A 24,741-nucleotide genomic window follows, 5' to 3' on the forward strand; every position below is an offset into this window, starting at 1 on the left:
CGCTGGGATTACAGGCACACGCCACCATGCCCAGCTGAATTTTTGTATTTGTAGTAGAGACAGGGTTTCACCATGTTGACCAGGATGGTCTCGATCTCTTGACCTCGTGATCCACCCGCCTCGGCCTCCCAAAGTGCTGGGATTACAGGCTTGAGCCACCGCGCCCGGCCTACAACTTTACTTTTGAAAATAATTTCTGCACTACTGAAAGCAATGTTGCTGTTCATTGTTTTAGGAGACGAAAACCTCTCATGATTATTCAGCTGGGTTACAATTACTGTTACTTGGCAGGCTACGTTCTTTACCTTTTCATCCTGTCATGCAAAATATCTAACTCATCAGCATTAACTGTGTTCATCTTTTCTTTCTCTTCTCCTCTTTCTTTCTCCTTCCTCCTCTTCTTCCTCTTCTCCTTCTTCCCCCTCCCCCTCCCCCTCCTCCTTTCTTCTTCTTTTTGGACAGGATCTCATTATGTGCCCAGGAGACTGGAGTGCACTGACTATCCACAGGCACAATCATAATTCACTATAGCTTCCCAAGAAGCTGGGACTACAAGTGCATACTGCCATGCCCAGCTTTAATGTGCTCATCTTTATTATATCCTTGTTAGTAATGAATTTTATCTCATTCCGTAGGACTTGAAAAACAAAGTTTTTAAAAGAAGTACATTGATATTTACCAGCTGGGCACAGTGGCTTACACCTGTAATCCCAGCACTTTGGGAGATCAGCTGGGAGGGCTGCTTGAGGCCAGGAGTTCAAGACCAGCCTGGACAACATAGAGAGACCCCCATCTCTACAAAATATTTTAAAAATTAGCCTGGTGTGGTGGCACATGCCTGTAGTCCTAGCTACTTAGGATGCTGAGGTGGGAGGATCCCTTTAGCTCCAGAGTTTTAGGTTATAGTGAGCCATGATCACACCACCATACTCCAGCCTGGGCAACGGAACGACTCTGTCTCTAATATAAATAAATAATCAATTAATCAATCAACTGAATGATATTTAGCTTCCTTTGCAGAAAAAAAACCAATTAATTATGATATTTCTAAAGAATGCATTTCCCAGGAACTAAATACTAGATGGAGCACTGACTTCTAGATTTGGATTGGCCCCAGGATGCATGATTTCTTTTTGAACCCCCTCGCCTCCAGTTATCTACTTCCTTGCTTTTCTCCACTGTCTCAGCCTCATCTCCATAGTTTATCTCAGCTTGGTGGGAGAGGTTTTTGAGGCCATTTCATTTATTTCACCTTTCCAATGTATTTGGTCATGGTTTACCATTTTTGATGTGCATTAGTGATTCTCATCTTTTAAAAAAAGATTTCTTGGGCCACATTCCTCTCCAATAACACCCTATTTCTCTGATTTTTCCAAGGTGAAACTTCTTAATAGTCCATATTCACTGTTTCTATTTCTTCATCTCTTCTCTCTTCAGGCCACTCCAATCATGCCTGTGTTTAAACTAATCCACTGAAATGATTCTAGTCCAGATCATCACTAAAGACGTTTCAATCTTGCCATCAATTCTTGATGATATCTTACTTGTCCTCTCAGTCACATCTGAAAAATTAGTAATTGGGCCCCTCTCAAAACAGGTCTTGCCGGGCGCGGTGGCTCAAGCCTGTAATCCCAGCACTTTGGGAGGCCAAGGCGGGTGGATCACGAGGTCAAGAGATCGAGACCATCCTGGTCAACATGGTGAAACCCCGTCTCTACTAAAAATACAAAAAAGTAGCTGGGCATGGTGGTGCGTGCCTGTAATCCCAGCTACTCAGGAGGCTGAGACAGGAGAATTACCTGAACCCAGGAGGCGGAGGTTGCGGTGAGCCGAGATCGCGCCATTGCACTCCAGCCTGGGTAACATGAGTGAAACTCCGTCTCAAAAAACAAACAACAAACAAACAAACAAACAAACAAACAAAAAAACAGGTCTTTATTTGGTTACTGAGACCACACATTCTCCTGACTTTCCTGCTAATTGGCTGATTCTCTTTCTCTTCCTGAATTATAAATGTTGGGGTGCCTCAGGGCTCATTTCAATATACATGCTCTGGGTAATTCTATCAAGTCTATGGCTTATACTGATGACTCCCATATTTCTGTCTCCAGTCCTGTTAACACTCCTAAGCTTCAGACTTGAATATCTAACTGCTATTTGACATTTCCACTTGGATGTCTAGAGGAATCTAAAATTTATCATGTCCAAGACATCTTTCATCCTTCTCTGCCCACTCTCTCACATCTGTTCTCCTCCTCTCCATTGCAAATAATGGGCAACAGCATTAACCTATCTATTCAGGTTAAAAAGCTAAGAATCATCCCCAAATCATCTTTTTCTTTCACTCCCAGCACCCAATTCATTAGCAACAATCATATTGGCTACACCTCCAAAATATATATATCCTGAATCCAACTAATTTTTTGTATCTCCAATGCCAATGCCCTAGGCTAAGTCATTGTTATCGCTCACCAGGACTGCCACAGAGCCTCTTAACTTACATCCACCCTTGCTCCTTTATGGCTCATTCTGCAATGCACATGGTATCCAGAGGGTTCACATAATTTTTTTTTAAAAAGACTTCAATGGCTTTCCATCATACACAAAATAAAATTACAAATCCTTACCATGGCCTCCAAGGATCTTCATAATTTGTCTTTTTCTATTTCTTTGGCTTCATCTTCTGCCCCTCTCTCACTTGGTTCTAGTAACATTGGCACCTTGCTTTTCTTGGACATTTCAGGTTTGTTCCTGCCAAGGGGTTTTACACTTGCTGCTCCCTGTGACTGGAATGCTCCGACCCAGACATTTGCGCAGATGGTTCTCAATCACAAGGTCATGATTTAAGTTTCAGCTCCACACCTCCTAGCCAGGTGTGATGGCTCACACCTGTAATCTCAGAACTTTGGGAGGCAGAGATGGGAAGATCACTTGAGCCCAGGAGTTTGAGGCTGCAGTGAGCTATGACGGTGACACTACACTCCAGGCTGGATGACAGAGCAAGACCCTGTCTCTCTCTCTCTCTCTCTTTTTTTTTTTTGAGACAGAGTTTCACTTTGTCACCCAGGCTGGAGTGCAGCGGTGTGATCTTGGCTCACTACAACCTCTGCCTTCTGTGTTCAAGCAATTCTCCTGCTTCAGCCTCCCAAGTAGCTGGGATTACAGGTAAATTTCATATTTTTAGTAGAGACAGGGTTTCACCATGTTGGCAAGCTTGGTCTCGAACTCCTGACCTCAAGTGATCCACCTGCCTCGGCCTCCCAAAGTGCTGGGATTAGGGGTGTGAGCCACAGCGTCCAGCCAAGACCCTGTCTCAAAAAGAAAAAGAAAAACGAAGTTACATCCTTGGAAAATATTCGCTGACTACCACATCTAAAGTAGCCCCACTAAAGTTATTTTCTATCCCATTTATTTTACTTTCTTCTTAACATTTGCTGAATGGATTTACCTAAATGTCCAATGTGGTTTAAAACATATTTGAATCTAATGATTAGAATTCTGTTAGTCAATAATCTCTTTGGAAAGAAACACTGAACCTTTCCTGTGGCTGCCCTCTCCCTCTGAGTGAGTCTCTAAAATAGTGTCTGCATCTGTGAGGCATTATGATGTTGGGAAAGCCTGAGACCTTGGATCTATTTGGAGTCCCTGACTTCTCAGGATGCTCTATAACCTGTTGATAAGACAGTGGAATGTTTTGTAGCCTGGCCTAGCTAAGTTTACTCAGAGCCTGAAGGCAAACCACAGCTCTTCCTGAGGTCTGGCTGTTACTACTTTTTGTTCCTGGCCCAGTGTAATTTACAGAGCTACTTCCTCCTATACTTGCCAGCCAGTGTTCTTGGCTACTTTCCTTATTCTTCCACAGGGTATGTGGGAACTTCTGGATATATTCTATCACGGTAGCTAAGGACCACTCACTTGCAGAGCTCCTTCCAAAACCCTATACCTAATTTTGTGTATGTAATTCTGTGTTCTTTTTCTAAAAAAACAAAACAAAACAAAACAAAACAAAAACAAAAACAAAAACAAAAAACCCTCCCTCTCCCCTAATCATATAAGCCTCAAGAGCTGTAAAACCTGAATTCACCTCTGGCTGAGAGACACTCTGAGGAGCTAAATGCAGGCCTTCTTTCTTTTCCCAATTACACCGGGGCTTGACTTTCTTCTGTGGCTGTCTGCTTGTTGGTATGGGCATAGTCTGGAAGTCATATCTACCTGGAATCCTAAACAGGAGCAGAGCAAGAATCTTTTCTGCTTTGAAGAGTTGGAATGAGAAGACAGGGGCACATGTCTCTCAACTGATGCCTCTCTTACTTCTCTCTTTGTTGTTCTTCTCTCTACCCTTTTATTAAGGGTCAGGCTTTTCTTTTATTTCCCTATACACAGCCTCATGGCTTAGCTGTCCTGGATGGAAGGACGTTTGGATAGAAGGCATTTCTTCTGGAGTATGGAAGAACTCCATGAAATTATGATGTGCTGAACTTCATAGATTAAATGGAACTAGGGAAATTTAGCAAATTCCTTTTCTCTCCATTCTGTTCTCTCCTGATTGGGAAAATAAGTCTCAAAGCTACATTTCAAGGAAGAGTCTATGATGGAAGATGACTTAAGAAAGTTAAATCAATTTGATACTTGCAAGATATTACCCCCATTATATTCTAGGGTTTTTTTTGAGATAAGTCAGAACACTGAACTTGTAAGTGAAATATCCCATTTAAAATGTTGATATATGATTTAATTTTTTAAAAAAAGGTAGTAATACTCACATGGTACTAGGAACCAACAGTGTTCTAGGAGATTTAGAGATGTTAACTAATCAAATCCTCTTGGTATCCCGTTCTACAGATAAGGAAAGTGAGGCACAGGGCAATTACCTTGACCAAGATCATATAGCTATACACAATACAAACCAAATGTATTTCTATGGGACAAATTTGGTCACAAGGCCACCAATTTACAACGTCTAGTTTCTGATATTTCACATAAGTCAGAAAGAACAAGCCTTTGAATTCTGACTTGGCCTCTGTGCTGAATGATCTTAGACCAGTCGATTAAGCTCTGTGATCCCTTCTCTAAAATTATGATTAACTTTGTATTGCTCACTAGATGGTTTTCTCTTTTCTCATTCCTCCATATGGATGATTACACTGAACATTCATGTTATGCTTGTATATTATCTGAAGTGCACAAATCCCTCCTATTATTCAAGACCTAACACATTGCTAACATCTCCCAAAGCAGTGTGTATAGGACAGGGCCCTGAGGATCAAGATGTCTGTGCCAGTGTTGATACTGTTACTAATCCTGTGTGTGATCTCAAGCAAATCATATCTTCTCTAAGTCTCAGAGGCTCCATCTTGAAAATGTGGAGTTGGACTAAACTAATGGCTCTAAACTGTAATCTAAGAAACTCAACATTTCTCTAATGATGGGAGGAGGCACGAAAGGAGAGAGAGTGCAAGGGTGAGGCTGGGTGAATAGACTAGTGGGTTCCCCACTTATACTCCCAACTTAGCAGCTCCGTTTTAAACCATCAGATTTTATTACAAGGGAGTATTCCACTGCCAATAAAACAGGTGGAAACCACTAGAAGTTTTATGTAGCCACATTCCCTGGAACTATCTTTTCTTGGCTCCTCTTTTCTTTCTTGTCCTGGACATGTAACTGAAGAAAACATGTTTTTAAAATTCTGGCTGAAATGAACATATTTCTTTGTCCTTCTTTCTTCTCTCCTACCCAGGTGTGAAATTAAAGACAGCACTAAAGGCGTAAGCAAGGCCAGCATGGAAACTTCCAGCAATTTCACAAATAGTTTTCAGCAAAATAGTATAGACTAAAAAACTTCTGTTTCAGAAGAGCTACCAAGTGATAAATAAAAAAGAAGTTACATCTCATTATCCTGTGACTTCAGGAGCTACTCATTCCCACTTGAGTACGTCTTGTCATGGGGAAATGACCTTCAGGAAGCAACTTCTTTGTATTTCTTACCATATGTCTCCCCACTGTCTCTGAGCTATCATTATAAGCTTCATTTTTTTCTCTACCCAAAGCTTCTGGAAACTAGAATGAACAGAAGAGGAATGAATCAAGCCTTCATTTTCTTTTTTTTTTTTTTGATGGAGTTTCGCTCTCCTTACCCAGGCTGGAGTGCAATGGCACGATCTCGGCTCACCGCAACCTCTGCCTCCTGGGTTCAAGCAATTCTCCTGCCTCAGCCTCCTGAGTAGCTGGGATTACAGGCACGCACCACCATGCCCAGCTAATGTTTTGTATTTTTAGTAGAGACGGGGTTTCACCGTGTTGACCAGGATAGTCTCGATCTCTTGACCTCGTGATCCACCCGCCTCGGCCTCCCAAAGTGCTGGGATTACAGGCGTGAGCCACCGCGCCCGGCCAAGCCTTCATTTTCTTCAGCCATTTTCAGCTTAGGACCCAGCCTAGGTTTTGGAACAAGATAGACCTTTCCTGGTTTCCTGCTTAGAAATAAGATGATTATCCTTCAAGGCAGATTGTCAAGTTCCTTCAATAGAGGTGAATGAGGACACACATCACTTGCAAATCATTACATCTTCACTGGAGAATTATGATATTCTCCAAATACCATGAAACTTCAATTTTTAATCTTCTAGGGATACCAAATTAAATCAAATTTATCTCTTTCTTGCCTGAAGACAGCCTGGAGGACTGTGACTCAAATCTTGATTCCAGCTCCACACCAGCTGTTAGTTACATTGGGACAAATTACTTCCAACGACCAGGCTGCAATTTTATCATTGTGAGCACTGGAGTAAATGGCTCCCTAAGATCCTTCCCCATTTTGATGTTCTAGGAAGAAATTACTATTGAAGAAATTATTTCCAGTTGTTGGTTCAGTCTTCAAAATCATGAAAAGCTTTGATTTTAAGGTAAGGTTATAGGAGTTGGCCCTTGATATTCTATGTCTTGTGCTTCAGGAAACGGGGTCAAAAGGGAGGAAAGTTGGTTTTCCTTGAGATGACTGTCTTGTTCCCTCATTGGTTTGGGATTCTTCATGTTCAGAGGTCCACTGAGAACTTCAGGTCACCATCACTTTCCCTTTTCAATGGTATCATTGTAGTCAGGTGTAAGATGGTGATGTGGATCCCTCACTGACATTGCACCCAATTCTCCAGATTATCTTTCCACTGATTTCTTTCATTCCTCCTTCATCACTGCGTCATGGTCCCTTTAAGGGAGCGGCCATAGTTGAGTGGTGGGAGCAGCTGCTGGCAGCAAAGAGACTTGCAGGATTTGGCCTACCCAGGGCCACTTACCGCGCACGCTCAGGACCGGGGGCTTGGTGGGAAAGGAAGGAGGGACTTAGGGTGCGCCTGCGCATCAGGGGCGCGCGCAAGGGGCTGGTTTGGTGATCCCTTTAAGAAACCGCAGGCGGAGGAATTTCTCTGAGAGAAAATAATCCTACTCACGGGGCCCCTTGGAGGCCATTAACCCCCCGAGTCCCGGCCCCCCCACGTCGCCGGGCAGGCCCTCCCGCCCACGCGCGGACCCGTGGGATCTCAGAAGCTGCGGCCCGGCGCCCGGCATCCGCCCCCTCCCAATTCTCGGCGCAAGGCCCGGCCGGGTCTGGGGAAGCTGCCGCGAGGCGGCCGTGCCTGCAGTGTGGGCGGGGGCCGGGGGCCCAAGAGGTACCGCCGCCACCGCGCGGGGAGCCGCAGCGGTTCCGAGCGGGGCCCAACATGGCGGAGAGAGAGGTGGAGTCCGGCCCCCGAAAGAGGGTAGGTGAGGTGAGGCAGAACTCGGCGGCTGGGGGCGGGGCGCGGCCCGGGGCCGGGAATGGGCCATGCTCAGGCTCGTGGAGGGGTCGCCGAGGCCCGGTTGGGACAAGATTGCGGGCAGGTCTGAGGCAGCCTTGGGTCTGGAGCGCGCTGGCGAGCGGTCCCTCGGCAGGTGGGACAAAGATTTGCTGCTGGGTGAGGGGGAGGAGAGGGGGCCGTTGTTTGCCTTCCTCCCCCCACCTTCCCCCACTCTGGGGTGGGATATCTGGGCCCGGGGTGAGGAGGTATCAGATTCTTAAGTGCATCTTTAGTACATCAGAGTTTGGAAGTTTAGCTGGGGAGAGGTAAGGTGGGGGCGGTGGTGGCGGGAACAAGTCGTGGAGGGGTCTCAGGAGAAATAACCGGAGGGTTCTTAAGTAACACCATCATGAATTCATTTTCCTGCCTCCTTTCCCCTCCCCCCATAGCCGTTATCTAGACCAAAGCAGGGGTGGTGGTCTTACCTGTGAAGAAGTGGGATCGTTGGCATGTCCTGATTTTAGGAGAAAAATTTTGGCTACTATGAATGTCATGTTGTAGCCTAGCCTCTTAACTCGCGATTAGGGACATGGAAGAGTATGACAAGTTTTGTCGTAACAGGGATGTACCCAGTCAACCTGCAGAGGTGAAGCCAATTCTGCATAGGAGTTGTTTGAATGCTTTTTAAAGTTTGTCTTGAAACTTTTCTTATTTAATTCTGAGTGGTTTTTTTCAGATGGCGAACAATACTGTACTATCGATTGAGCAATATCCCTCAGACTTTTCTTTTACTTCCTCCCCGCTTAGCATGATAAGAAGTAAGTTTCCTTTTAGGAATCTTCCTTTTGGGAATGGTTTCAAAAACGATCGATTAGCGAAAGGGTAAAAAATCACTACTTTATGAAGAATGCCCTTTCAGCTTTGCATAAAATTAGTAATCTCATAATGATGCTACAGCTGAGGTTTTGAGTGCTTACTATGTGCCTGGCACTGAGCTAAGAGCTTTATTGAATAATTTAACTTCATAGCAACTTCACATAGAACCTATTTGCAGATGAGGAAATTTAGGCGTTGAGAGCTCAAGTAGTTTGCTTGGATCACACAGCTAGTTGCAGGGTTGAGCCAGGATTAGAATCCAAGTTTGTCCCAACTACAGTATCTGTGTTGGATGCCACAGAGGAGTTTCTTTAATTTATGTTCCTATGTTTCTCTCCTTAAAAGCTCAACTTGCAAATGACCAAAGTGTCAAGTATTATTTTTTCCAACAATTTATTAGGAAAATATTTTGAACTATCAGGCAAAATTATAAAACTTATAGGGAACAGCCATACACCCAACCGCCTATGTTCTACTGTTAACATTGCATTCCTGCTGAGCTCGGTGGTTCACGCCGTAATCCCAGCATTTTGGGAGGCCGAGGCAGGAGGATCACTTGAGGCCAGAAGTTCAAGACTAGCCTGGTCAACATGGTGAAACGCCATCTCTACTAAAAATACAAAGAATTAATGAGGCATGGTGATGGGCACCTGTAATTCCGGCTATTCGGGAGGCAGAGGCAGGAGAATCGTTTGAACCTGGGAGGTGGTGGTTGCGCTGAGCCGAGATCAGGCCACTGCACTCCAGCCTAGGCATCAGAGTGATACACTGTCTCGAAAACCCCCCCAAAACACAAAACCTTACATTCCACTTGTTTTATCATGTATTTATCGTTCTGCCCCTCTTTCTGTTTTCATCAGTCATGTTATTTTAATGCATTTCATTGCGTTTTGAACAATAAATTTTTACTGTTGATAAGTTTACAAATTTTGGATTCACCTCATGCAATAATTAGTCATAGAGCGAGTTAAGCTCTATGATGCTATATCCAAATAGTTTTCTTTCTTTCTTTCTTTTTTGAGATGAAGTTTTGCTCTTGTTGCCCAGACTGGAGTGCAGTGGTGGGATCTCGGCTCACCACAGCCTCCGCCTGATTCTCTTGCCTCAGCCTCCTAAGTAGCTGGGATTACAGGCAGCACCACCACACCTGGCTAATCTTTGTATTTTTAGTAGAGATGGGGTTTCTTCATGTTGGTCAGGCTGGTCTTGAACTCCTGACCTCAGGTGATCCACCCGCCTCGGCCTCCCAAAGTGCTGGGATTACAGACGGGAGCTGCCTAGCCCAGCCCAAATAGTTTTATAAGTATAAATATTGGATATGGAATGCATGTGTTTTGAAATTGTAAAATTTTCAAGTTGTGTTCAGTTTTGAACTGGATCCTTATTGTGCTTGGATGAAGGCATATGGCATATAGTCTACCAATGAAAATATAGGGTAAATTACTGAAGATATGTAATATTAATTCAGGGAGATTTCTGCATCCAGTTGCTGTGAATGTTGTCATTCACGTTCTGTATTAGGATGTTCTAGGATATTCTAGAAAACATCTATGCACTTTGACAACAAATTCTACTAGATTTTAAATATATTCTATGTCTTGTAGTACACTTAAAAGATGTTACTGGTCTTGTGAATCTTCTGCTAAAGGAATGTTGGAAAAGAAAAAAAAGATGTCATACTGGTAGTAGTCAAAACTTTGTTATTATTATGTTTTAGATGGAGTATTGCTCGGTTTCTGGGGCTGGAGTGCAGTGGCGTAATCTCAGCTCACTGCAACCTCTGCCTCCTGGGTTGAATTGATTCTCCTGCCTCAGCCTCCCGAGTAGCTGGGATTATAGGCACGCACCACACACCTGGCTAATTTTTGTATTTTTAGTAGAGACAGTGTTTCGCCATGTTGGCCAGGCTGGTCTTGAACTCCTGACCTCAGCTGATCTGCCCACCTTGGCCTCCCAAAGTGCTGGGATTACAAGTGTGAGCTACTGGGCCTGGCCGAAAACTTTATTATTTTTAACAACCTATAACATACATAGCACTTGTACAGGTTTCCCTATTATTTTGCCAGTTTCATCACAGAGGAAGGTTACATTCATTAATTTTTGGATCCATTATCCTGGTGTGGTGGCACATGCTTATAAGTCCTCCTTTCTATTCAGAGGTTGAGATGGGAGCATCGCTTGAGCCTAGGAGTTGGAGGTTGCAGTGAGTTATGATATTGCCACTGCTCTCCAGCCTGGGCAACAGAGGGAGACCCCCTCTCTAGAAAAAGTAAAAATAATACATGAATAATATTTTTCATCCATAATTTATTTTGTTTTTGATATTTTATTAGAATGTGCAGTATGATTGTCTTAGATGGTATAAGTACTTTTTTCCACTTTTTTTTGGTATGTGCCAAATTACACGTGGATTCCATATGTATACTCCAAGCAGGTAAATGGGGACTATGCAATACCATGTTTTTGGAAATTGACTGTTTGCCTTGAGGGAGTTAAAACAAACTATCCACATAGATCTAGATAGTAACTTTAAGCTATTTAATCTGAAATTGGATTGATGACATGGTATTGTACTTAATGATGCTTTTGCTTTTGACCTTTGTAATCATGTCACAGAACAGTTGTTAAGCACCTCTACTATTTGTAAAGCTATATGTTAGACATTGTGCTCTGTTACTTAGGGTCATTTAGGATAATATATGCTGGCTTTCCTGGTAAACTGTAAACTCTAACGTAGTATCCATTTCATTGCTTTTTGCTTCTCATCATCTTGTGACCTCTACACAATAGGAACTCAAACAACTTAGTGATTTTTTTTACTAATAAGAAAAGCTTACCTATTATGGCAGAGGCTCTATGGGTTGGGTACTAAGTTCTTTGCTTTGTAATATTGAGGGGTTCTGTAAATCTTTCATAGTGTTCTTTACTCCCAAAGTTGTCTTCTATGGATGCAGATTTAGGACTCTTCTGATTGTTCTGGATTATGGTTAGATGGACAGGTGACTGCATTTTTTAAGACCATTGGGTTATCAACCTTAAATTCTAGATAGGCCTGCCTGATGTCTTGTTTTTATATTTGTGGGCAGTTGAAACAGTTGTATTCAGAATATGCTAGAATGCCAGTCTCTCAATTTGTGAACATGGGGGAGCTGAGTATGTGGGTGGATCAGCACTGTATTTGTTTATCATCTCTGGTATAGAGAGAACCAAGTTCATGTCATAGTGCCCATGCATAAAGGTGTTATAACAAGTATCATACCCACACAAATACATACACACAAACACACTTTAAAGTCAGCATATTATTTAACAATTTTTTTAAGATGATACAATTTTTGTTTTCTCAAATAGTTTTAAAGATTCATTAGGTAGTCTTATTATAAATGATTGAATTATTTATGCATGGCTATTATAATAACCAGTGTGTTATGAAGTATGAGGTCTAAATCTGGCGGCCGTGTTTTGTTGTAAAATCCTTGTCTTTTCAGAATTTACATACAAAATAATAACTTTTGTAAATGTAAATATTACCCCGTCTAGTAAGTTGTATTCATTTTCATACTTAAAACTCTCTGTATGTGAAATTTGAGGTGCCTGTATCTGGTATGCTTAAAAAAGAGAGAAAGCATATGTATAAGTAGTATGCTTCCATTTTTGTGAAAAACAAAACGACCTTTCTTGCCTCCCCGCATATGTGTGTGTATATGCTTGTATATATATGAACTTAGAGAAAATTGTGGAGGACACAGGTCAGGATGTTTACCTTCAGGGGGTAGGAAGGAGAAAGGAAAGAGATATAATGGTTAAAATTTCATAAAGTAGAAAAAGTATTCATGGTATAATGCTTAGTGAAAATGTGGATTATAAAATGTTATCTATTAATATAACATAAATGTGAAAATTGAACATGCCTATAGACAGTAGAAAATACGAACAAATGAAAGCGTTGACTTAATGATGTGTTGGATTATGGAGAAATTTTGTTTTGAATTTCTGTTATTTTAATATTTTATAATAAAATAATTTCAAAAGATGGATCCCTCTTAATTCCTTAATGGGCTTTTTCTCTCTTCTGTCTTTTTGCTAAATGTATTACTTAAAAACATGGCAGTTCATGTCATTAAAATATTTACAGTTTGTATGTATGCAATTTAAGAATGTATTTGTTTAGAGACCATTTGAAGGGGCCACTGACAGTGATTCTGTGTTGTTTTCACACTGCTTCTCATCTTGTGACACACAGAGGCATCTGTAAATAATAATAGTTGTGGCTGGGTACAGTGGCTCATTCCTGTAATCCTAGCACTTTGGGAGGCCGAGGCTGGAGGATGGCATGAGGCCAAGAGTTTGAGACCACCGTGGGCAAAATAGCAAGACCCCATCTCTACAATAAATTAAATTACCTCAGGTGCAGTAGCGTTTGCTTGTAGTCTTTGCTACTCATGAGGCTGAGGTGGGAGGACTGCTTGAGCCTAGGAGTTTGAGGTTGCATTGAACTATGATTGTGCCACTGCACTCCAGCCTGGGTGACAGAGCAAGAGAGACCATGTCTTAAAAATAAATAAATAAAAAAAAATAAAGAAGAGGCCATTCTAATATTGAGAATGATTCTGAGTTGTTTTCTTCCCATCTTGTAATAAGCAGAGGCATCTGTAAGTAATGATAATACTTGGTATTTATAAACTCTTAAGTGTCAGTCATTTTTTGTCTATTTATTTATTTTTTTTGTGTCAGTCATTTTTTAAAGTATTTTATATGTGTTACATTTTTCAACCACAATTATTGTCCCATTTTATAAATGAGGACACTAAGACACAGAGATATTTGCTGGAGAGACTGTGGGCTAAACCAGCATCAAGTATCACTTGAACTGGTTCTGTTTGATCATATAAGTTAGAACTTTTGTTTATCCAGAAATATTGTGGTTAGTGTTGATATTCTCATTTGTAAAAAAAAAAAAAAAAAAAAGACAGAATTCTTTATCTGGAATGTATGGATGTCAGAATAATTGGAATTACATTCAAATAAAGTTGATGTAAATTATTTCTCAGGAATCATTAAGTTAACTTGTTCCCTAGGAAATGCATTTGTGTTGAGATCATCTTAAAATACTTATTCGCAGCTCACATTTATTATTTATTTATTTTTTTGAGATAGAGTTTCACTCTTGTTGCCCAGGCTGGCTCAATCTCAGTGCACCACAACCTCCCCATCATGGTTCAAGTGATTCTCCTGCCTCAGTCTCCCAAGTAGCTGGGATTTACAGGCATGCGTCACCACGCCCAGCTAATTTTGTATTTTTAGTAGAGACGGTTTCTCCGTGTTGGTCAGGTTGGTCTTGAACTCTCGCTATCAGGTGATGCACTTGCCTCGGCCTCCCAAAGTGCTGGGATTATAGGCGTTCACATTTATTTTGTAGAAAATATACATTAAATATTTTGAAGCTGTGATTTATTTTAAATATTGTGTTTGTACTCTTTTTTTGGAGACAGAGTCTTGCTCTGTTGCCTAGGCTGGAGTGCAGTGGCGCGATCTCTGTTCACTGCAACCTCCACCTCCCAGGTTCAAGGAATTCTCCTGCCTCAGCCTCCCGAGTAGCTAGGATTACAGGCATGTGCCACTATGCCCGGCTAATTTTTGTATTTTTAGTAGAGACAGCGTATTAGCATGTTGACCAGACTGGTCTCGAACTCCTGACCTCATGATCTGCCTGCCTCGGCCTCCCAGAGTGCTGGGATTATAGGCATGAGCCACTGTGCCTGGCCAGAAAGATTTTCTTACTAAAGAATTATGAGTAGATAAATAAAAAATGCAATTTCTGTGGATACTTAAGAGGTATTTTTGAATTGTGTATTAGGAGAACAACCACTATTTAAAGAAGATTGATATTTCCTTTAAAAATTCTGATTATTTTACTATGAACTAACTGCATGTATTTACTTTAGTGAAGGAGAAAGGCAGGTATTGTATAAATGTACTTTATTCAACTCAACAAAATGCTAATACTTGACCATTTGACTTTAAAACAATGACATTTTTATGTGGCTCACTCAATCCATTAGTAAGGGCATGGGTTCTTCACAGTCAGTTTATTGTATAATCTCTGGGATTTAGCAATTTTGGGATAGTAATAGTTCTTATCCAACCTTCTCATACCTATACTCACTTTTTTATACTTAAGAAGTATTTACATTGTTATTTTAATTTCATTCATGTAGTCTTTCTGGCCTCCTAGAAGCTTTAGCCAGCTGCCTGTGACCAAAGATAGGACTTTTTTTTTTTTTTTTTTGGTCTATCCAGCATATTGTTTACCCACCAATATAAGTTGTTTGAGGTCAAGAATCATATGTGTTTATCTTTCTTTACACTTCCCGATATGTCTTACAAATGTATTTTAATACATGCATATTATACATTTATAAGCAAAAAATTAATTTACCATTTCTGTCTCATCTAACTACTCACTTCTGTCCCTCCCTCCCTTCTTCCCTTTCTTCCTCCTTTCTTTTCCTTTCTTTTTTTTTTTTGAGATGGAGTTTCACTCTTGTTGCCCAGGCTGGAGTGCAATGGCGCGATCTCGGCTCACCGCAACCTCCGCCTCCTGGGTTCAGGCAATTCTCCTGCCTCAGCCTCCTGAGTAGCTGGGGTTACAGGCATGCGCCACCATGCCCAGCTGATTTTTTGTATTTTTAGTAGAGACGGGGTTTCACCATGTTGACCAGCATGGTCTCGATCTCTTGACCTCGTGATCCACCCGCCTCGGCCTCCCAAAGTGCTGGGATTACAGGCTTGAGCCACCGCGCCCGGCCCTCTTTTCCTTTCTTTTGTTGAAATAAATTTGAAATAAATAACAGGTATCACATCATTTAATCTATAAATACTTCTATGTGTATTTCTAACAGGTAAGAATCTTTAACAAGCACAACCACAATGCTGATAAACCTAACAAAAGAGTTCCTTAATCGAGTCTGTGTTCAGACTTCTTTTAGTATCTTTTTACACTTGATTTGTTTAAATCATCCAACTAAGAGTTACACATTTCATTTGGTTTATATGTTTCTTAAGTTTTTCTTAACCTTAATCATCCCCTTTCTTTTTTTTTTTTTTTTTTGAGATAGAGTTTTGCTCCTGTTGCCCAGGCTGGAGTGCAGTGGTGTGATCTTGGCTCACTGCAACCTCTGTCTGCTGGGTTCAAGCGATTCTCTTGCTTCAGCCTCCCAAGTAGCTGGGATTATAGGCATGTATTACCAGGCTTGGCTAATTTCGTATTTTTAGTGGAGATGGGGTTTCACCATGTTGGCCAGGCTGGTCTCAAACTCCTGACTTCAAGTAATTCACCTGCTTTGGCCTCTGAAAGTGCTGGGATTACAGACATGAGCCATTGCACCGGTCCAGTGATCCCCTTTCTTAGCCCATACAGCCTGTGCTCCTTTCCCATGCTATTTACTTGTTGAAAAAACTTGGTTATTGTTCAAGGAGAATTTTCTGCATTTTGGGTTTGGCTGATTGAATCCTTGTTACAGTATTTAACATGTTCTTTTACCTCTCATGTTTCCCAAAAATTAGTAGTTAAATACAGAGCAGTGGTTCTGAAGTTTGGCTGAAACTTTAGAATTATCTGGAGAGCTTTTAGTTATCCGGATCCCCAGGCCACATCTCAGATCAGTTAATTAGAGCCCATGAAGTAAAATGTCATCATCAATATTTAAAAAAAATTTACCAAGTGATTTCAGTCTGTAGCCAAGATTGAGAGCCTGAGTTGGTAGAGCTTGATGAGTTTAGGTTCAGTTTCTTTGGCAAGAAATATTTATAAGGCATGATTATATAATTTATTTGCAGTCAGATAATTTTGAGAATGAAAGGGGGTGCTATTAATGATTACACAGCAGGAATAGTTTAAACTGGAATTGTCCTGGACAAATTAGGATGTATAGTCACCGCATTAGATGAGGCTGTGAATTCTTACTGGATCATTCTAGGAGGTAACCTAAGTGGTGGTTCCACTTTTAGTGATACTAAATGAATCATTTGGTTTAGGTTCTGTCAGTGGGATCCAGACATAACTTATCAATTAATGGATTTATCAGCCAATGATAATTGTTGCCTATATCCATTATTTCATTAGAAGGGTGATTTTTTGGGTCATTTCTTTTGTATTTATTAACTGGAATTCTTTCATAGAGAATTCCCTCATCAGTTATTCATTTACCTCATAATATCATTTGTACAGAAAAAGTAGGGAAAATGCTTATTTTTTCAAACCCTTTATCAATAATTTTCAGAAAAATGTATTGATGCTCGCTCTCACAACTCCCAAAGGTGAGGTTTGGGAGGGAACATCATTATGAACTGATGACTTTAATATATGTGATACACTGTAATTTATCATAGTCATTACTTTTGGTGTACAATTTGTTGTATTTTTTATGATTGGTGTACTCTATTGTTTTCCTAAGGCTGCCAGAAAAATTACTACATACTTGGTAGCTTAAAATGTCTCACAGTTCTGGAGGCTAGAAGTCCAAAATCCAGGCTCTAGGGAAGAATCTTTGCTTGTTTCTTCCATCTTCTGGTGACTTGATAGGTATTCCTTGACTTGTGGCAGGAAAATTCCTGTCTTTGCCTTCATCTTCTCATGGCCCTCTTTCTGCATCTTCTTTTCTGTCTCGTAGGGTCTGTCTTATTCCTGGGTGTTCTCATCTCAAGATCCTTACCTTAATTAGCTCTACAAAGACCTAGTCTGCTCACATACTGTGGTTCTGGGTGGACATAACTTTTGGGGGCCACAGTCTAACCAACTACGGTTCATTTTTTGACCCCTAAAACTTTATTTACATCCCATATGCAAAATAAATTCACCTCGCCGGGCGCGGTGGCTCACGCCTGTAATCCCAGCACTTTGGGAGGCTGAGGCGGGTGGATCACGAGGTCAAGAGATCGAGACCATCCTGATCAACATGGTGAAACCCCGTCTCTATTAAAAATACAAAAAATCAGCTGGGCATGGTGGCGCATGCCTGTAATCCTAGCTACTCAGGAGGCTGAGGCAGGAGAATTGCCTGAACCCGGGAGGCGGAGGTTGCAGTGAGCCGAGATGGTGCCATTGCACTCCAGTCTGGGTAACAAGAGTGAACTCCATCTCAAAAAAAATAAATAAATAAATCAAAATAAATTCACCTCATCCCAACATTCTCAAAAGTCTTGACCTATTACAGCATGAATTCTAAGTCCAAACTCTCCAAATATTATAACCTCAAGAAGTTTCACATCTCATTGTCTAAATCATCTAAATTAGGTAAGAGTATGGACTTGGCATGATTCATTTGGGACAAAATTCTCCATCTGTAGACCTGTGAAACTAGAAAACAACCTTCCAAAATACAATGATGAGAAGATCAGACACTTTTAAGATAGGCATTCCCATCCAAAAGGAAGAAAATGGGAAAAATAAAGAATCTCTGATTCCAAGCAAGTTAAAACCCAGCAGGACAAATTTCTCTAGGTTTCAAGGCCTGACAATAATCCTCTGTGGCTTGGTCCTCTGCCCTCTGGGCCCGTGGAGGCTCTGTCTGCAGTTGGTGTGGGCCTGTTTCTTGTCCCCCCACCCACCATGCTGCTTGCTTGCCTTCAGTCATTTTTACTTTTCCCTGAAGGGGTGCACATGTTTGTAGTTGAGTAGCTGTATTAGCCTATTTCTTGCCTATAAAATCTCAGAAGTTAGATACTTTAAAAATTTTTGTCCTATCTCTGTTCTCAGTACAGGCTTACAGCATTTTTGTTGGTATGATATTCTTTAAAACATTGTCAGTCTCCTTATATATCAAGAGGATCCATATCATTAGACAAGAGGGTTCTTCAGAGCTCCTTACTGATAACCCCATCTCCATTCTTGGTTTCTGTCAAGATGGTTGATTGCATTCATGAGTCACACTGCTAATAAATAACTTCAGCATATTGTTATCCAGCCATGTGGTCTGGTCTCTAGAACACACTTTTCTAATAGTGAATTTCCTAATTTTCTGTGTCCTTTGTAATCTCAACAATCTGAGAACCTCTCAATTAATTATTGTTTCCTTTTGCTTAAAGTTTCTTCTTGAATTTATCTCTTTCCTCTTGTATTTTACTATAACTACCAAGGAGGAACCAAGCTGTACCTTCAACACTTTGCTTGGAAATCTCCTAGGCTAAATACTCAAGTTCATGGCTTCCAGATTCTCCTTTCTATCCAACAGTAGAACATAGTTCAGCCACTTTATAATATGGATCACCTATCTTCCAGTTCCCAGTCACATATTCTGTATTTACTTCTGAGACAGCAACAGAAGCATCCTTAACCAAAATATTGATATGAATCAGATGTTCATGATTCTGTGTATGTATTATCTTTTTAATATTTTTTAACTTTTCTTTTTTGAGAGGGAGTCTTGCTCTGTCTCCATGCTGGAGTGCAGTGGCATGATCTTGGCTCACTGCAACCTCCATCTCCCGGGTTCAAGTGATAATCCTGCCTTAGCCTCCGAAGTAGCTGGGACTACAGGTGTGTGCTACCATGCACAGCTAAGTTTTGTATTTTTAGTAGAGACTGGGTTTCACTACGTTTGCCAGGATGGTCTTGATCTCTTGACCTCGTGATCTGCCCGCCTCAGCCACCCAGAGTTCTGGGATTACAGGCGTGAGCCACTGCACTCAGCCTGTATTCTCTAAGACTACAGAAGCTTTCTCTTAGTTGTTCATCACAACCTTCTAAACTCTAACCAGAATTGCCTTTGATATTGATAATTCTACCACGTTTTAAAGGCAGTCTATACTTTTTTAAAATCATGCATCTCAAAACTCTTTCAGCCTGTTACCCAATTTGAAAGTCACTTTTACATTTTTTTTTTTTTTTTTTTGAGACAGAGTTTTGCTCTTGTTACCCAGGCTGGAGTGCAATGGCGCGATCTCGGCTCACCGCAACCTCCGCCTCCCGGGTTCAGGCAATTCTCCTGCCTCAGCCTCCTGAGTAGCTGGGATTACAGGCACATGCCACCATGCCCAGCTAATTTTTTGTAGTTTTAGTAGAGACGGGGTTTCACCATGTTGACCAGGATGGTCTCGATCTCTTGACCTCGTGATCCACCCGCCTCGGCCTCCCAAAGTGCTGGGATTATAGGCGTGAGCCACCGCGCCTGGCCTCACTTTTACATTTTTATCTTTTCTTTTTTCTTTTCTTTCTTCCTTCCTGTCTTCCTTTCCTTTCCCTTTCTTTCTCTCTTTCTCTCCCTTTCTTTTTCTTTTTTAAAAATTTTTAATAGAGATGGTATTTCACCATGTTGAACAGGCTGAACCTGAACTCATGAACTCAAGCAATCCTTACACCTCGGCCTCCCAAAGTGTTGGAACTACAGACATAAGCCACCAGGCCTGGCCCACCTTCACATTTTAAGATATTAAAATTAAAGCAACACCCTACTTCTATGTACTAAAATCTGTATTAGTTTCCTAGGTTTGCCATAAGAAATTATCACAAACTTGGTGGTTTAAAATTTTAGAAATTTATCATCTCACGGTTCTGGAGGCTAAAAATTTGAAATCAGCATTTGTCAAGGCCATGCTTTCTCCGAAGGCTTTGGGGAAGAATCCTTCCTTGTGTCTTTGAGCCTTCTGGTGATTCCACATGTTCCTTGATTTGTGGTAGATTACTCCAGTCTTTGCCTCTGTCTTCACATTGCCTTCTTCTCTCTGTGTCTCTCGTCTTCATTTTTATCTCCTCTAAGAACACTGTTCATTAGATTTAGGGCTCATTCTAATTCAAGGTGATTTCATCCCAAGACCCTTATAGTAACTATACCAGCAAAGAACTTTATTCTAAATAAAGTCATATTCTGAGGGTCTGGGTAGACATATCTCTTTGGGACCACAGTTTAACCCACAACATGGTCTTCAAGGTTGGCACCTGTATTTTTTTTAACAATTGCTTTTTTTTTTTTTTTTTTGAGACAGAGTCTCGCTTTTTCTTTTTCTTTTCTTTTCTTTTTTTTTTTTTGAGACGAAGTTTCACTCTTGTTACCTGGGCTGGAGTCCAATGGTGCGATCTTGGCTCACTGCAACCTCCACCTCCTGGGTTCAGGCAATTCTCCTGCCTCAGCATCCCGAGTAGCTGGGATTACAGGCACACGCCACCATGCCCAGCTAATGTTTTGTATTTTTAGTAGAGACAGGGTTTCACCATGTTGACCAGGATGGTCTCGATCTTTTGACTTCGTGATCCACCCGCCTCGGCCTCCCAAAGTGCTGGGATTACAGGCTTGAGCCACTGCGCCCGGCAGAGTCTCGCTTTTTCAACAGGCTGGAGTGCAGTGGCGGGATCTTGGCTCACCACAACCTCCATCTCCTGGGCTCAGGCAATTCTTCTGCCTCAGCCTCTTGAGTAGCTGGGACTACAGGCACGTGCCACCATGCCCAGCTGATTTTTTGTATTTTTAGTAGAGACGGGGTTTCACCGTGTTGGCCAGTATGGTCTCGATCTCTTAACCTCGTGATCCGCCCGCCTCGGCCTCCCAAAGTGCTGGGATTACAGGCTTTAACCACCGCACCACGCTAACAGTTGCTTTTTTTTTTAATATTTAAAAAATTCCCTTAAGTTTAAAAAAAGTGTTAAAATGGCCGGGCACGGTGGCTCACGCCTGTAATCCCAGCTCTTTGGGAGGCCGAGGCGGGTGGATCACGAGGTCAAGAGATTGAGACCATCCTGATCAACACGGTGAAACCCCGTCTCTACTAAAAATACAAAAAATCAGCTGGGCATGGTGGCACGTGCCTGTAATCCCAGCTAGTCAGGAGGCTGAGGCAGGAGAATTGCCTGAACCCAGGAGGCGGAGGTTGCGGTGAGCCGAGATCGCGCCATTGCACTCCAGCCTGGGTAATAAGAGCGAAACTCCGTCTCAAAAAAAAAAAAAAAAAAAAAAAGTGTTAAAATGTACTTAACAAAGTGAAATAAGCCAGGCACAGGAAGATGAAAACTGCATTTTCTCACTTAATGTGGAATCTAAAACAGTGGAAGTCTTAGAAGCAGAGAGTAGAATGGTAGTTGCCAGAGCATGGGGGATGGAAGGGAGGGATGGGAACATATTGGTCAAAGAGTAGAAAGTTGTAGTTAGGTGATGTAAATAAGTATTTAATGTGATAGATATGTTAATTTGCTTAATTTCAGTCATTCCACACTTTATACATACCTGTATATCAAAACATCACTGTGTGCCTCCTTAATTTTATACAATTATAACTTGTCAGAAAGCAAATCATATAATAAATATATATATAACATAATGTTTACCATTTTAACAACTTTAGGTGTATAATTCACTGGCATTAAGCATATAAACAATGTTGTGCCATCATCACCATTATTTATTTCACCCCTAATAGAAACTCTACATGTTATGCAGTAACTCCACATGGCCCCTTGCCCCAACTGCTGGTAAACTTTAAATTACCTCCTGTGTCTATGAAGCTGCCTGTTCTAGATATTTCATGTAAGTGGACTCATAAAATATTTGTCCTTTGGTGTCTTGACTTAATCACTTAGCATAATATTTTCAAGGTTTATCTAGCTATAGTATGTATCAGAACTTCTCATTCTTTTTATGGCTGCAAAATATTCCGTTGTGTGCATATACATTTTGTTTATCCATTCATCCATAGGTAGACACCTTTTGGCTATTGTGAATAATGTTGCTATAAACATTGGTATATAAGTATCTGTTTGAGTCCTTGCTTGCAATTTCTACTGGTATTGCTATGGTTTGAATGTGTTTCTTTTAAAACTTATGTTGAAATTTGATTCCCAATATGGCAGTGTTAGGATGTGGGGCCTAGTGGGAGGTGTTTGGATCATGGGACGCTGCCCTAATGAGTTGTTATAAGCAAAGTTCCACCTTTTGTGTGCCTCTTTGCCCCCTTGCCTTTCTGCTTTTTCATGTTGTGGTGCAGCACATGGCCCTCACCACCAGTGCCATGCTTTTGGAGTTTCCAACCACCAGAATTGTGAGCCACATAAATCTCTTTCCTTTATAAATTATTTAATCTCAGGTATTCTGTTACAGCAAGACAGAACGGATTGGACAGATATATACCTAGAAGTGGATTTGCTGGGTTATATAGAAATTTTGTTTATTTTTATTTATTAAATTTTTGAGACAGGGTCCCACTTTGTTGCACAGGCTGGAATGCAGTGGTGTGATCATGGCTCACTGCAGCCTCTACCTCCCTGGTTTAAGCTATCCTTCCACTTCAGCCGCACAAGTAGCTGGGACTACAGGTGTGCAACACTATGCCCAGCAAATTCTTGTTTTTCTTGTAGATATAGAGTTTTGCCATGTTACCAAGGCTGGCTTGAACTCCTGAGCTCAAGTGGGGCACCTGCCTTGCCATCTCAAAATGCTGAGATTACAAGTGTGAGCCACCATGCCCACCCAGCCTCTGTTTATCTTTTTGAGGAACCTTTTGCACGGGGGCTGTACCATTTTCTATTTGTACCAGCAATGAATGCATGAGGGTTCCAGCTTTTCTACATCCTTACCAGTATTTGTTATTTTTTCTCTCTCTCTCTCTTCTCTGTGTGTGTGTGTGCGTGTGTGTGTGTGTGTGTGTGTGTGTAGTGTGTGTGTTTTATTTTTTAGATGGAATCTTACTCTGTCACCCAGGCTGGAGTGCAGTGATGCCATCTCAGCTCACTGCAACCTCCACCTTCCACTTCCTGGGTTCAGGTGATTCTCTTGCCTCAGCCTCCCAGGTAGCTAGGATTACAGGCATGTGCCAACATGCCTGGCTAATTTTTTTTTTTTTTTTTTAACTTTTAGTAGAGATGGGACTTTACCATGTTGTCCAGACTGGTCTTGAACTCCTGACTTCAAGTGATACACCTGCCTCAGCCTTTCAGAATATTTTGTTTTTGGTTAATAAGTGTTCTAGGGTGTGTGAAGTGGTGTCTTATTGTGGTCTAGATTTGACTTTTTCCAGTAATTAGTGATGCTGAACATTTTTTCATGTGTTTATTGGCCTTTTGTATATGTTCTCTTAAGAAATGTTAAGTCCTTTGTCTATTTTTAAAAATTGAGTTGCTTGTCTTTTTGTTGTTGAGTTTTAGGAATTGTTTTTATATTCTAAATATTAAACTTTTATCACATAAGTAAATTGCAAATATTTTTGTCCCATTCTATGAGATTGTCAAATTTTCACCCTCATAATAGTGACCTTGATACACAAAAGTTTTAAATTTTAATGAAATCCAATTTGTGTTTTTCTTTTGTAGTTTATGCTTTTGGTATCATATTTAAGATGCTACTGCCAAATCTAAGTTCATGTAGATTTTCTCCTATGTTTTCTTCTAAGAGGTTTAGAGTTTAGCTCTTTAATTTAGGTCTTTAATCCATCTTGAGTTAATGTTTGTTTATGGTACAAATTAAGTGTCCAGTTTCAATCTTTTGTTTATAGATATCCAGTTTTCATAGCACCTTTTGTTGAAGAGCCTGTTCTTTCCTTGTTGAGTGGTCTTGGCACCCTTGTTGAAAGTCAGTTTGGGCTGTTGTAATACAGTGTCATAGTCTGGGTGGCTTAAAACAAATTTCTTTATTTTTATTTTTATTTTTTATTTTTTTTTAAAGATGGGGTTTCACCATGATGGCCAGGCTGGTCTTGAACTCCTGACCTCAGGAGATCCACCCACCTTGGCCTCCCAAAGTTCTAGGATTACGGGTGTGAGCCACCGCACCCGGCCTAAACAAATTTATTTCTTACAGTTCAGGAAGCTGGGAAGTCCAAGATCAAAGTGCCCATAAGGTAGGTTTTGCTTTCAGGCCTTTTCTCTTAGCTTGTAGGTAGCCACTACCCTGCTCTGTGTTTATATGATTTCTTAGTGTTTGTGAGGCGAAAGAGAATGTAAGTTTTCTGGTGTTTCTTCTTAGAAGGGCATTAATCACATCGTGAATGCTCTACTCTCATTACCTCATCTGTCTGATTACGTTTTAAAGTACCCCTCTGCAAGTATTATTACATGGGGGGTTAAGGTTTCAACATATAAATCTGGGGAGGAAGGATACAGACATTTAGATCATAA

General features: G+C 41.1%; 1 protein-coding gene, 1 long non-coding RNA gene and 1 pseudogene across 7 annotated transcripts in view; 1 reads left to right on the forward strand and 2 right to left on the reverse strand.

Annotated features, from left to right (window-relative positions):
• The window catches only part of LOC116529588, a 19,372-nt pseudogene extending 16,454 nt beyond the window's left edge, over positions 1–2,918 (reverse strand).
• A 4,435-nt stretch (positions 2,919–7,353) lies between these two features.
• The window catches only part of ZMYM4 (zinc finger MYM-type containing 4), a 155,614-nt gene continuing 138,226 nt past the window's right edge, over positions 7,354–24,741 (forward strand). For 2 of the 6 annotated variants that reach the window (XM_032246898.1, XM_032246901.1), the window contains exon 1: positions 7,378–7,751. Coding sequence is in view for 3 of the 6 variants with exons in the window: in XM_032246899.1 (XP_032102790.1) it covers positions 7,713–7,760 (48 nt within the window). In the remaining 3 variants the exon portion in view is untranslated. Of the gene's footprint in view, positions 7,761–24,741 lie in introns of all 6 variants that reach the window. The other 4 variants (XM_032246899.1, XM_032246897.1, XM_032246902.1 and 1 more) reach the window with 4 other exon arrangements.
• On the reverse strand, positions 17,126–17,901 carry LOC116529263. Its single transcript, XR_004259440.1, has 2 exons — positions 17,823–17,901; positions 17,126–17,504 (listed from the first exon to the last, which is right to left on the reverse strand). It is a non-coding gene; the product is annotated as an uncharacterized LOC116529263 (long non-coding RNA).

Source organism: Sapajus apella, unplaced genomic scaffold (assembly GCF_009761245.1).
Source record: "Sapajus apella isolate SASKATOON/1434 unplaced genomic scaffold, GSC_monkey_1.0 scaffold62, whole genome shotgun sequence".
NCBI classification, from domain to species: domain Eukaryota; kingdom Metazoa; phylum Chordata; class Mammalia; order Primates; family Cebidae; genus Sapajus; species Sapajus apella.